We start from the raw sequence: 15,600 nt of genomic DNA, 5'->3' as shown, positions 1-15,600 counted from the left end.
GTCTGGGGAGACCTCCTCTACAACACCACACTGTCCGCTAAGCAGCAGAGGTGTAAAACAAAAATTGGCACGCCATACAGCGAGGTGAAACATAAAAAAAATGTCCCATTTCCAGACTAAAGTCAACTAAAGTGGACACTGGACAAAAATCCCTGCTATGTATCGACTAGTGTGACATACGCACATGTCCGTGGAGACCTCCTCTACAACACCACACTGTCCGCTAAGCAGCAGAGGTGTAAAACAAAAATTGGCACGCCATACAGCGAGGTGAAACATAAAAAAATGTCCCATTTCCAGACTAAAGTCAACTAAAGTGGACACTGGACAAAAATCCCTGCTATGTATCGACTAGTGTGACATACGCACATGTCCGTGGAGACCTCCTCTACAACACCACACTGTCCGCTAAGCAGCAGAGGTGTAAAAAATTAATTGGCACACCATACAGCGAGGTGAAAGGTCAAAAAACATCCCATTTCCAGACTAAAGTCAACTAAAGTGGACACTGGACAAAAATCCCTGCTATGTATCGACTAGTGTGACATACGCACATGTCCGTGGAGACCTCCTCTACAACACCACACTGTCCGCTAAGCAGCAGAGGTGTAAAACAAAAATTGGCACGCCATACAGCGAGGTGAAACATAAAAAAATGTCCCATTTCCAGACTAAAGTCAACTAAAGTGGACACTGGACAAAAATCCCTGCTATGTATCGACTAGTGTGACATACGCACATGTCTGGGGAGACCTCCTCTACAACACCACACTGTCCGCTAAGCAGCAGAGGTGTAAAACAAAAATTGGCACGCCATACAGCGAGGTGAAACATAAAAAAAATGTCCCATTTCCAGACTAAAGTCAACTAAAGTGGACACTGGACAAAAATCCCTGCTATGTATCGACTAGTGTGACATACGCACATGTCCGTGGAGACCTCCTCTACAACACCACACTGTCCGCTAAGCAGCAGAGGTGTAAAACAAAAATTGGCACGCCATACAGCGAGGTGAAACATAAAAAAATGTCCCATTTCCAGACTAAAGTCAACTAAAGTGGACACTGGACAAAAATCCCTGCTATGTATCGACTAGTGTGACATACGCACATGTCCGTGGAGACCTCCTCTACAACACCACACTGTCCGCTAAGCAGCAGAGGTGTAAAAAATTAATTGGCACACCATACAGCGAGGTGAAAGGTCAAAAAACATCCCATTTCCAGACTAAAGTCAACTAAAGTGGACACTGGACAAAAATCCCTGCTATGTATCGACTAGTGTGACATACGCACATGTCCGTGGAGACCTCCTCTACAACACCACACTGTCCGCTAAGCAGCAGAGGTGTAAAACAAAAATTGGCACGCCATACAGCGAGGTGAAAGGTCAAAAACTATCCAGTGTCCACTTTAGTTGACTTTAGTCTGGAAATGGGACATTTTTTTATGTTTCACCTCGCTGTATGGCGTGCCAATTTTTGTTTTACACCTCTGCTGCTTAGCGGACAGTGTGGTGTTGTAGAGGAGGTCTTTTTTTGTCCAGTGTCCACTTTATAAAGTCCATGCACTCCAGTGAATAGCATTTATCCATTTAGATAACTTTTTTACGTTATTTAATTACTTATTTTTACACAGAAACATAATGTGTGTCTTATAGCATCATATAGCATCATTTAAATGCTTCATTTGTAGTTTTAATGTGCAAATTAAACTTTTTTTCAATACTCTAGAGGGTACTCTTATTTTGAAGAGATCGTCCACCGGAAGTCTTATATTTGCTCACTAGATTTGCCAAAAGAACAGTGCTGTCAGAGAGAGACACCGTCTCCACACCATAGCGCAAAACATTCTTAAGCTGCGCACTTCTTAAGCTGCGCGCAGCTTAAATTCTGAGTTTTTAGACAGCTGGTGGATGGAAAAGAAGCTCCACCTCCGCGGAAGACTTGAGCGGAGGAGAGCGTTTCCGGGAATCTGGCCGTCGCGCAAGTATTCGGCGGAGGTGGAGCTTAATTTCCATCCACCAGCTGTCTAAAAACTCAAGCTTTAAGCAGCGCGCAGCCGAGAACGTGCGCAGCTCTTTTGACCGTGTGGCAGCACCTATACTCGCTGTAACACCGTCTCCACACCATAGCGCAAAACTTTCTTAAGCTGCGCACTTCTTAAGCTGCGCAGCTTAAAGCTTGAGTTTTTAGACAGCTGGTGGATGGAAATTAAGCTCCACCTCCGCGGAAGACTTGAGCGGAGGAGAGCGTTTCCGGGAATCTGGCCGTCGCGCAAGTATTCGGCGGAGGTGGAGCTTAATTTCCATCCACCAGCTGTCTAAAAACTCAAGCTTTAAGCTACGCGCAGCCGAGAACGTGCGCAGCTCTTTTGATGGTGTGGCAGCACCTTAAGCACTGGACCAGGGCTAGACCCTCTTGTAAACAAGTGTAATGCTTTATTTATTGGGTCGTCCACTCACAGTTAACAGTCTTTGTATTGAGTTTGTGCTTGAAATGTACTGTAATTCTGCAAACTGTAGTTAATACATATTTCAATCAATCAAAAAAATAAATAAACAAAAAACCACTTCCGTGTTCGTCAGAAGCCACTCATTCAACTGTGAACGTTATACGGTCGTGCTTTTGTAGGAATACATTTCAGTTCTTTAAACCACACTATTTCATTTGATAATGTGATGGCGTAGTTTTTCATAGTTTGTATTATTTGTGTTGCGACGTCGACATGACGACATGAGTTAGAAACGTCTTAAATCTCCTGTTAACAAAAACGAGAGTTCTTCATGGAGTTGTTATCGGTGTTGCCATGTCCGTTTGTTATAAGCGACTTTGGTCTTGTTTTTCAGTAAAGTTGTTGGCAGTAGTTGCAGGTTGTGTTTTTTTGGGCTTGTTTCTAAAGTGTAGTTGCTTATTTAGGCTTGTTCCCTAATGTTGTTTAAACCTGTGATTCTGCTCAAACATTGTCATAAAGCCAAGGACCCCCATGTATTTGTGCACACGGACCCCCATCTGAAAAATGTTTTGTGCCAGTTTTTTATTTTTTATTTGTATAAAACAAAAACTATTTTGGAAAACATCTGATCTACAAGCTCACAGCGACACATTGTGAGCTTGTAGATCTGCTATTCTCAAGTAGCTGCCGATGTATAGTCTTAGTATATAAATATTAAGTATTATAGTAGCTCATTTGTGGAGTTGCTTCTTTTCATAGACATGATTGCTTATTTCTCTCACACAATCTGGCAACACCGGTTGTTACACGGCTGTGTATAACAATGGTATAACAGCTGGAGGCGAGAGGTAGGTGTTGCCAGATTGTTTGAGAGAAATAAGCAAAATAGTTTTTGTTTTATACAAATACAAAATAAAATCACACCCGTGTGAACTGAGTGGTGCAACTCATCTCTCTCTCTCTCTCTCTCTCTCTCTCTCTCTCTCTCTCTCTCTCTCTCTCTCTCTCTCTCTCTCTCTCTCTCTCTCTGTAATTAGCAGGCAACAGTGCAACAATATCTCTCTCTCTCTGTTTCTGGCACAACAGCGCCAGCAATGTCCCATAGGGACATTGCTGTTCCTTGGAGTGGTTGCACCACTCAAAAACCTGGCACAGAACATTCTTCAGATGGGGGTCCGTGTGCACAAATACATGGGGGTCCTTCATGACAATGTTTGATCAGAATCACAGGTTTAAACAACATTAGGCAACCTACAACTAGTTAAACTACCAATATTTTCAAGCAACTTTACTGAAAAACAAGCCATCAATTAATCCCCCCCTCTCTCTCTCTCTCCCCCCACACTCTCTACAACACTCTCTCTCTCCCCCCCTCTCTCTCTCTCTCCCACCCGCCTCTCTCTCTCCCACCTGCCTCTCTCTCCCCCCCTCTCTCTCTCCCTCCCCCTCTCTCTTACAACACTCTCCCTCCCCTCTCTCCCTCCCCTCTCTCTCCCTCCACCTCTCTCTCTCCCCCCTCTCTTTCTCCCCCCCCTCTCTCTCTCCCTCTCTCCCCCCCCCCCTCTCTCTCTCTCTCTCTCTCTCTCTCTCTCTCTCTCACACGAACACACACATGACACATTTAACCACCCGAGTGACTGTTTTTTGGTTTTTTGAGGATACAGGTTTAATGTTTGTTTCTAGTTCAATGTTTGTTTTAAAAACGCCATATTGACAATGAAGGGAAACTTCACGTCATCGTGAAATTTAATGTTTGCTTTGACACCGTTTGTTTTACACCACCATTACATCAACATGAGTTTAGACTTTAATATATCAGCAACCCTCACTTCACACAGGTGTGATTTTTCCACTTGGACCTCAGCAACAACTCTGTTTCCCCCGGGTGAATATGGAAGCCTATTGGTCCATTTAACACTGGTTGAATATGGAATCCTATTGGTCCATTTAACACTGGTTGAATATGGAAGCCTGTTGGTCCATTTAACACTGGTTGAATATGGAATCCTATTGGTCCATTTAACACTGGTTGAATATGGAATCCTATTGGTCCATTTAACACTGGTTGAATATGGAAGCCTGTTGGTCCATTTAACACTGGTTGAACGGAGACTGTGTCATTTCCGCCTATAGCCAAATAATGCCTACCTCGGAATTTTGGCCAAATTGGCCGAGAATATAGGCTAAGAATTGAACAAAAACACACCTGTGTGAACTGAGTGGTGCTCCCCCTCTCCCTCCCCCTCCCTCTCATTAGCAGGCAACAGTGCAGCACTATCTCTCTCTCTGTTTCTGGCACAACAGCACCACTTTTGCCCCTACTGGTACTCATAGACTATAGTAACATAGTCTTTTTCGGACGAGTATGGGCATGCTCTGCTGACCCAACGGCTCAGTCGGTAGTTCTCCGTGATTATTTCGCTTGATAATCGCTGATGTCCTGACGGAGGCGCGCCGTGTCTGGTGGCCTTGAGCTACGTGAGGCACCGTGCCGAGCGTTGCGAAGGCCACCAGACCCGAATCAGCGCCGTCCGAGTTACGTCCCGATAGGCAGAGAATAGTTGGAAATGACACGTCCACCAGGGGGAAACCTTGACCAGGCTACTATGGTGAGTAGGCCAGTATGGCCATACTGGGCCCATAAGATGAATGATAAACGGACATACTGGGCAGATAAGATCGTATGATAACGGTCGAATCCGCTATTATAGTTAGGTAAAGTTAGCTTAAGTTGTGGCAAATCTGCAAAAAAAATGCTTACCACTAGCTTTCTTCACAGATGTGTTCATAAAGGTGTGTACTATCACAGAAAAAATTGTTCCAACCCAACTCCCTTGGCAAACTTTGTGACAGCTGCTGAAAGTTGGGGCACCATTATCAACCAATATAAGGCAAAGCATTCCAAATTTCATTATACTTTAAGTAGCATGTGACATGTCAAACTAGGGGGTTTTCATGATGCTGAATCCATTCCAGCATTAGTTTTGCACGAAAAACACTCCTTGGGCTAAATTCATCCATAGCCACTGACCTCAACTGACCTCATCAAATGACCGTCATCACAAACGTCATCACATTTGTGATGACGGCTATGGGCATTTTTAGGCAAAGGAGTGTTTTTACTAATGCTTGCAATGGATTCAGCATCACGAAAAACCCCCAGTTTGACAATAAAATGCTAAATTCCGCACGCGGGCTGTGCCCTCCCCACGCTCACCCTCCCACCTTCACATACCCTGTGACACCCCCCCCCCCCTCAATTCAATTCAAAGGAGCTTTATTGGCATGAGAAAACATACGTTTTACATTGCCAAGGCAAGCGTTCACAAATAATACAATAAAAACTGTTGAAAATGGGAAAGTATAATTATATACAGTTAGTTAGAGGAGGTAGTTTTTTGTAAACAGAGCTATGTCACATTGCATCATCCATATGTTATGGTAGGCCTATAAAATGAAGATCTTTTGAAACAAATAGCATTTTTTGCAGTAACTTTGGCACAAATAGCATTTTTTGTCCATGTGGCGTGCAGGGCCTTCGGCTCGGGCCGACGAGGCTGCGTCGCATTGATGTGGAGCACAAATTCCCCTACATGTTGGAACATGAACGTTTGTGTGTGTGCGCGCCGTGCGGGCGTGTCCGCACATTGTGTATATACAGCAAACATTGACTGTTGTCTGGTGTATTGTGACTTATGTGATCTTGACAGGTTTAATACAGAGCAGAGATGAGTCGCCGTGAGGAGAGAGAGGAGGAGGGAGCTGACAAACATCTCATCCACAGAGCAGAGATGAGTCAGTGTGAGCAGAGAGAGGAGGAGGGAGCTGACAAACATCTCATCCACAGACCTGTGTCTCCAACACCCAGCCTTCTGTCTGTGAAGAGTGACACGTTTATGGGAAAACCTCCTAACTTCAGTGATGAACCTGGACCTCCAGATACACAGTATGTCAATCCATCTTGTGTACACTACAGGTACATACTAAGCGTAAAACTTATTTTGGCTTGGCTTCCTTCAGACAATGCAGCAGCATTATATACACAACACTATAACACAACCATGTGATCTCATGCTAAGTTACATGAATGGCAAAAACAAGTCATAACATCTAATAATGTTGTATCAACCCTGTTCAAAGTTCATCTACAGATTGTAAGTTACTGTGTGAGCAGTTTGTGAATGAAGTGGTACAAATCACAGTGTGGTGTTCAGTAGACAGGCTGGCTGCTTGTGTGCAGTATGTGTACAGTATGAGTACAGTATGTGTACAGTAGTGTACAGTATGCCACATATACATTTTAACTATCACCTGTTAGTGTAGGCCTATTGTATATTTAGTAAGATTTTATATTGCTGTGGTAACTTAAAGACGCCACACAAGGTTACAGTACAATATTATGCTTGTTTATTTCCCAAGTGAGGAACAGACTGGAAGCTCTATCGCCACATAATAAAGTCACTTCCTCCTACTGACAGCCTAGTCCTAGTCTGGTGTACTGGTGCCCCCTCTTGGCCAGGCCCTGTAACTACTACACTTTTTTTTTTACATGCCTAGTACAACCACAACATAACCATTTATATTATGTTTTGTTGCTATTTTATTCAGTTTTCCTTTTGCTGCAATGTTGTGAGAGGAAACTAAAATATGTTACCCTTTTACACTATACAACTAGTGATGAATAACATGTAGTTTTGCTGGTGTGATCATCTGGTTAATTATTGTGACAGCACACTGTCGTATATTGAGTGTCCAGGAAGCACTTTTGACCCTTGTAGCATAAATTATTGGAGAAGACCAGGCATGTCCTTATTTCTGTATCATTTTATTAAGGACAAAGCTTAGTTACCAAATGATCATGATCAGTCCACTCCAGAGCCATCCTAGAGCAGTCCTATCATAGCAGTCCCCGATCTCATCTGGAACCTTGCATGATCTCACTGCCTCTCTGTCAACTCTCAACTGACTGTGGATCTCCGCACATTTGAGACCCTATATAATTCTCCAAATAGTGCATGTGGGGTGTGCACGTGCATGTGCGTCCCCAGTAACACTATTGCAGCCAAATCTATACAATGGTATATCCACGGTCCAATTCAATAGCCTTTACAATCTCATAGCAAACCTTTAGAATTGATCACTATAGGCGCTTCTTGGCTGCGGCAACTTTGGCAGGGGACCCTCCAATATCAACTTTTGGGTTCCCTGTAGCAGCCAGTTGTTTGTCATCACCTATATATGCAGTATAATATACTGCTTAAGCATATATAGGTGAAATATGAAATATCCATATTGCTTATATGTTATATTATAACATATAAGCAATATGGATATTTCATCGTAATGTGGCTCCGTAATATACGACAACACCTTTCCGAATATGAAAACATTACATTGGCCTGCTACACACATTCTGGATAGCATTACAATGTGAATTACATGAATGACAAATACAGAATATCATAACAACAGTAGTCTGACTGTGACTGGAAGAACATTGACCCTGTTGTTTGTGAAAAAGCACTCTCTCTTTCAGGTGACCAGCTTGTGACTTCAGTCATCGATGACATATCGATGACATATCGATGACGTATGACCATTGACATTTGTGTAATGCATGCATGCCATGTGACAGCGCACATTTCCAAATATGAAAACATTACATTACATTCTGAGTAGCATTAAAATGTGAATTACATGAATGACAAATACAGATTATGATAACAAGAGTAGTCTGTGACTGGTAGCCTATAGAGCGTCGCAGTCCCACCCCCTACCATGGACCAGGAAATGATTCTCCGTTCATTTTCCTCATAGACATTTCAGAAAGTATTTATTTAAAGACGTTTACGCCGCGGACAAAGCCAACTCGAGTCGTGACAAATCATGACAACAAACACAATTTTTGGGGCCGAAAAAATAATCGGAAAGAAGAAAAAAACGGCAGGTTACAACACTTTTTTTGTTGTTTTTCTTCTTTGTAATTATTTTTTGGTCCAAAATATTGTTTGTGTTGTCATGAGTTGTCACGACTCGAGTTGGCTTTGTCCGCGGCGTCTTTAAACCGTCTTTAAATAAATACTTTATGAAATGTCTATGGGAAAAATGCATTGGGATTCATTTCCTGGTCCATGGTAGGGGGCGGGACTGCGACGCTCTATAGAACTTCTCCTTTGGTCCACCTATTCCTGGGACTTGTCAGAATGGTCCAGTGAAAAAAAGAAAAAACAAAGAAAATCCCATTGTGCGTGTATGGGATTTTTCTCTATCACTAAACACCTGCCTCACCCACCTCAGACATCAGAAACATTATGAAAATTACACAAATGTAATTGTCTGGGTGAAAACCACCTGTGTTTAGTGTTCTAGGGCTAAATAATATGTTTAAGTTACTATGATGTGTGCAGTTTCTGAATTAAGTTGTACCATTTTACAATGTGGAGTTCAGAGGTGAAGCTGCACTATATAGACTGGCTGCTTCTATGCATAATGTCCTGTCTATGATACACACTGTTAAATCAATATCTATTATTGAATTGCTAATTTTCTGTTTTCATGTTGTATGTTGTGAGATTGATTGATTGATTGGTTGATTGATTGGTTGATTGATTATCTTATTAACAGTTTGTAGAATGGACATTTCAAAGAAAGTACAGGTCAATACATGTATTACAGGTCAATACAAAATCTGCTATAAAACCTAAAGATTTCACTCGTGGGACATAACAATAAATAATTTTGAACACATGGTATTTTGTATTATTCAAGTGATAATTGTAACATTAGGCCTATTTGTGTGATTCCAGAAGTCTGTACCACAGAGCAGAGTCTCCAACACCCAGCCTTCTGTCTATGAAGAGCGACACGTCTAAAGGAGAACCTATTAACTTCAGTAATGAACCTGGACCTCCAGATACACAGTATGTCAATCCTCTGTACAAAATACACAACACTAATAAGATATACTATAAGATATTATTATTGCATGTGAACATATACTTATATCAGACATGAATACATAAATATGTGCGACAAATACAGCTTATGATAACAAGAGTAGTCTGTGACTGGTAGCCTATAGAGCGTCGCAGTCCCACCCCCTACCATGGACCAGGAAATGATTCTCCGTTCATTTTCCTCATAGACATTTCAGAAAGTATTTATTTAAAGACGTTTACGCCGCGGACAAAGCCAACTCGAGTCGTGACAAATCATGACAACAAACACAATTTTTGGGGCCGAAAAAATAATCGGAAAGAAGAAAAAAACGGCAGGTTACAACACTTTTTTTGTTGTTTTTCTTCTTTGTAATTATTTGTTTGGTCCAAAATATTGTTTGTGTTGTCATGAGTTGTCACGACTCGAGTTGGCTTTGTCCGCGGCGTCTTTAAACCGTCTTTAAATAAATACTTTATGAAATGTCTATGGGAAAAATGCATTGGGATTCATTTCCTGGTCCATGGTAGGGGGCGGGACTGCGACGCTCTATAGAACTTCTCCTTTGGTCCACCTATTCCTGGGACTTGTCAGAATGGTCCAGTGAAAAAAAGAAAAAACAAAGAAAATCCCATTGTGCGTGTATGGGATTTTTCTCTATCACTAAACACCTGCCTCACCCACCTCAGACATCAGAAACATTATGAAAATTACACAAATGTAATTGTCTGTGTGAAAACCACCTGTGTTTAGTGTTCTAGGGCTAAATAATATGTTTAAGTTACTATGATGTGTGCAGTTTGTGAATTAAGTTGTACCATTTTACAATGTGGAGTTCAGAGGTGAAGCTGCACTATATAGACTGGCTGCTTCTATGCATAATGTCCTGTCTATGATACACACTGTTAAATCAATATCTATTATTGAATTGCTAATTTTCTGTTTTCATGTTGTATGTTGTGAGATTGATTGATTGATTGATTGATTGGTTGATTGATTGGTTGATTGATTATCTTATTAACAGTTTGTAGAATGGACATTTCAAAGAAAGTACAGGTCAATACAAAATCTGCTATAAAACCTAAAGATTTCACTCGTGGGACATAACAATAAATAATTTTGAACACATGGTATTTTGTATTATTCAAGTGATAATTGTAACATTAGGCCTATTTGTGTGATTCCAGAAGTCTGTACCACAGAGCAGAGTCTCCAACACCCAGCCTTCTGTCTATGAAGAGCGACACGTCTAAAGGAGAACCTATTAACTTCAGTAATGAACCTGGACCTCCAGATATACAGTATGTCAATCCTCTGTACAAAATACACAACACTAATAAGATATACTATAAGATATTATTATTGCATGTGAACATATACTTATATCAGACATGAATACATAAATATGTGTGACAAATACAGCTTATGATAACAAGAGTAGTCTGTGACTGGTAGCCTATAGAGCGTCGCAGTCCCACCCCCTACCATGGACCAGGAAATGATTCTCTGTTCATTTTCCTCATAGACATTTCAGAAAGTATTTATTTAAAGACGTTTACGCCGCGGACAAAGCCAACTCGAGTCGTGACAAATCATGACAACAAACACAATTTTTGGGGCCGAAAAAATAATCGGAAAGAAGAAAAAAACGGCAGGTTACAACACTTTTTTTGTTGTTTTTCTTCTTTGTAATTATTTGTTTGGTCCAAAATATTGTTTGTGTTGTCATGAGTTGTCACGACTCGAGTTGGCTTTGTCCGCGGCGTCTTTAAACCGTCTTTAAATAAATACTTTATGAAATGTCTATGGGAAAAATGCATTGGGATTCATTTCCTGGTCCATGGTAGGGGGCGGGACTGCGACGCTCTATAGAACTTCTCCTTTGGTCCACCTATTCCTGGGACTTGTCAGAATGGTCCAGTGAAAAAAAGAAAAAACAAAGAAAATCCCATTGTGCGTGTATGGGATTTTTCTCTATCACTAAACACCTGCCTCACCCACCTCAGACATCAGAAACATTATGAAAATTACACAAATGTAATTGTCTGGGTGAAAACCACCTGTGTTTAGTGTTCTAGGGCTAAATAATATGTTTAAGTTACTATGATGTGTGCAGTTTGTGAATTAAGTTGTACCATTTTACAATGTGGAGTTCAGAGGTGAAGCTGCACTATATAGACTGGCTGCTTCTATGCATAATGTCCTGTCTATGATACACACTGTTAAATCAATATCTATTATTGAATTGCTAATTTTCTGTTTTCATGTTGTATGTTGTGAGATTGATTGATTGATTGATTGATTGGTTGGTTGATTGGTTGATTGATTATCTTATTAACAGTTTGTAGAATGGACATTTCAAAGAAAGTACAGGTCAATACAAAATCTGCTATAAAACCTAAAGATTTCACTCGTGGGACATAACAATAAATAATTTTGAACATATGGTATTTTGTATTATTCAAGTGATAATTGTAACATTAGGCCTATTTGTGTGATTCCAGAAGTCTGTACCACAGAGCAGAGTCTCCAACACCCAGCCTTCTGTCTATGAAGAGCGACACGTCTAAAGGAGAACCTATTAACTTCAGTAATGAACCTGGACCTCCAGATATACAGTATGTCAATCCTCTGTACAAAATACACAACACTAATAAGATATACTATAAGATATTATTATTGCATGTGAACATATACTTATATCAGACATGAATACATAAATATGTGTGACAAATACAGCTTATGATAACAAGAGTAGTCTGTGACTGGTAGCCTATAGAGCGTCGCAGTCCCACCCCCTACCATGGACCAGGAAATGATTCTCCGTTCATTTTCCTCATAGACATTTCAGAAAGTATTTATTTAAAGACGTTTACGCCGCGGACAAAGCCAACTCGAGTCGTGACAAATCATGACAACAAACACAATTTTTGGGGCCGAAAAAATAATCGGAAAGAAGAAAAAAACGGCAGGTTACAACACTTTTTTTGTTGTTTTTCTTCTTTGTAATTATTTGTTTGGTCCAAAATATTGTTTGTGTTGTCATGAGTTGTCACGACTCGAGTTGGCTTTGTCCGCGGCGTCTTTAAACCGTCTTTAAATAAATACTTTATGAAATGTCTATGGGAAAAATGCATTGGGATTCATTTCCTGGTCCATGGTAGGGGGCGGGACTGCGACGCTCTATAGAACTTCTCCTTTGGTCCACCCATTCCTGGGACTTGTCAGAATGGTCCAGTGAAAAAAAGAAAAAACAAAGAAAATCCCATTGTGCGTGTATGGGATTTTTCTCTATCACTAAACACCTGCCTCACCCACCTCAGACATCAGAAACATTATGAAAATTACACAAATGTAATTGTCTGGGTGAAAACCACCTGTGTTTAGTGTTCTAGGGCTAAATAATATGTTTAAGTTACTATGATGTGTGCAGTTTGTGAATTAAGTTGTACCATTTTACAATGTGGAGTTCAGAGGTGAAGCTGCACTATATAGACTGGCTGCTTCTATGCATAATGTCCTGTCTATGATACACACTGTTAAATCAATATCTATTATTGAATTGCTAATTTTCTGTTTTCATGTTGTATGTTGTGAGATTGATTGATTGATTGATTGATTGGTTGATTGATTGGTTGATTGATTATCTTATTAACAGTTTGTAGAATGGACATTTCAAAGAAAGTACAGGTCAATACAAAATCTGCTATAAAACCTAAAGATTTCACTCGTGGGACATAACAATAAATAATTTTGAACACATGGTATTTTGTATTATTCAAGTGATAATTGTAACATTAGGCCTATTTGTGTGATTCCAGAAGTCTGTACCACAGAGCAGAGTCTCCAACACCCAGCCTTCTGTCTATGAAGAGCGACACGTCTAAAGGAGAACCTATTAACTTCAGTAATGAACCTGGACCTCCAGATACACAGTATGTCAATCCTCTGTACAAAATACACAACACTAATAAGATATACTATAAGATATTATTATTGCATGTGAACATATACTTATATCAGACATGAATACATAAATATGTGCGACAAATACAGCTTATGATAACAAGAGTAGTCTGTGACTGGTAGCCTATAGAGCGTCGCAGTCCCACCCCCTACCATGGACCAGGAAATGATTCTCCGTTCATTTTCCTCATAGACATTTCAGAAAGTATTTATTTAAAGACGTTTACGCCGCGGACAAAGCCAACTCGAGTCGTGACAAATCATGACAACAAACACAATTTTTGGGGCCGAAAAAATAATCGGAAAGAAGAAAAAAACGGCAGGTTACAACACTTTTTTTGTTGTTTTTCTTCTTTGTAATTATTTGTTTGGTCCAAAATATTGTTTGTGTTGTCATGAGTTGTCACGACTCGAGTTGGCTTTGTCCGCGGCGTCTTTAAACCGTCTTTAAATAAATACTTTATGAAATGTCTATGGGAAAAATGCATTGGGATTCATTTCCTGGTCCATGGTAGGGGGCGGGACTGCGACGCTCTATAGAACTTCTCCTTTGGTCCACCCATTCCTGGGACTTGTCAGAATGGTCCAGTGAAAAAAAGAAAAAACAAAGAAAATCCCATTGTGCGTGTATGGGATTTTTCTCTATCACTAAACACCTGCCTCACCCACCTCAGACATCAGAAACATTATGAAAATTACACAAATGTAATTGTCTGGGTGAAAACCACCTGTGTTTAGTGTTCTAGGGCTAAATAATATGTTTAAGTTACTATGATGTGTGCAGTTTGTGAATTAAGTTGTACCATTTTACAATGTGGAGTTCAGAGGTGAAGCTGCACTATATAGACTGGCTGCTTCTATGCATAATGTCCTGTCTATGATACACACTGTTAAATCAATATCTATTATTGAATTGCTAATTTTCTGTTTTCATGTTGTATGTTGTGAGATTGATTGATTGATTGATTGGTTGATTGATTGGTTGATTGATTATCTTATTAACAGTTTGTAGAATGGACATTTCAAAGAAAGTACAGGTCAATACAAAATCTGCTATAAAACCTAAAGATTTCACTCGTGGGACATAACAATAAATAATTTTGAACACATGGTATTTTGTATTATTCAAGTGATAATTGTAACATTAGGCCTATTTGTGTGATTCCAGAAGTCTGTACCACAGAGCAGAGTCTCCAACACCCAGCCTTCTGTCTATGAAGAGCGACACGTCTAAAGGAGAACCTATTAACTTCAGTAATGAACCTGGACCTCCAGATACACAGTATGTCAATCCTCTGTACAAAATACACAACACTAATAAGATATACTATAAGATATTATTATTGCATGTGAACATATACTTATATCAGACATGAATACATAAATATGTGCGCACGCACGCACGCACGCACGCACGCACGCACGCACGCACGCACGCACGCACGCACGCACGCACGCACGCACACACACACACACACACCGTATGTACATACGAATTATTAGAATAACTATTATATGTATTCGTGTCCACAGAGAGACGGGCGTTGTGACTGAGGCTGATCAGACACCTGGACTGAAGACACCCAGTCAAACCACACCTGGACTGAAGACACCCAGTCAAACCACACCTGGACTGAAGACACCCAGTCAAACCACACCTGGACTGAAGACACCCAGTCAAACCACACCTGGACTGAAGACACCCAGTCAAACCACACCTGGACTGAAGACACCCAGTCAAACCACACCTGGACTGAAGACACCCAGTCAAACCACACCTGGACTGAAGACACCCAGTCAAACCACACCTGGACTGAAGACACCCAGTCAAACCACACCTGGACTGAAGACACCCAGTCAAACCACACCTGGACTGAAGACACCCAGTCAAACCACACCTGGACTGAAGACACCCAGTCAAACCACAAGTGGACAAAGTAAGAATGTGCACTGATTGAAAATTCATAGTCAGACTAAATGTTCAAATGACTGTATGTATCAATTATATCTAAGTGCAAATAATGAAGCTAAACAATTATGAACTCTGGACAAAAACTGCTGATCTTGTGTTGTTACCTTTGCCAATGTTTCTTATCAAAAAGCATATTCTCTGGGGGTAATTAATTAGTAATGTGTGCTGTAAACATGTAACGTTATAAATTAACCTGAATGTTTAAAACATACATTTTCTCCTCATTTCAGATGATTTGAACGATTATAAGGTCAGTTTGGACAGTCTTGATAA

General features: G+C 40.5%; 1 protein-coding gene across 1 annotated transcript; it reads left to right on the top strand.

Moving 5' to 3' along the window:
• Window positions 1–6,181: 6,181 nt before the first annotated feature.
• Window positions 6,182–15,561, top strand: LOC306928762 (uncharacterized protein; the record flags this gene model as incomplete). Its single annotated transcript, XM_079509034.1, has 3 exons — window positions 6,182–6,399; window positions 9,260–9,373; window positions 15,558–15,561. The coding sequence occupies 3 exons, from the start codon at window positions 6,182–6,184 to the stop codon at window positions 15,559–15,561; spliced, it is 336 nt and encodes a 111-aa protein (XP_079365160.1).
• Between the last annotated feature and the right edge of the window lie 39 nt (window positions 15,562–15,600).

The sequence above is a fragment of the Electrona antarctica genome (genome assembly GCF_951216825.1).
Source record: "Electrona antarctica genome assembly, chromosome: 8".
Classification (NCBI taxonomy): domain Eukaryota; kingdom Metazoa; phylum Chordata; class Actinopteri; order Myctophiformes; family Myctophidae; genus Electrona; species Electrona antarctica.
This window is presented reverse-complemented; position numbering and strand designations above follow the sequence as displayed.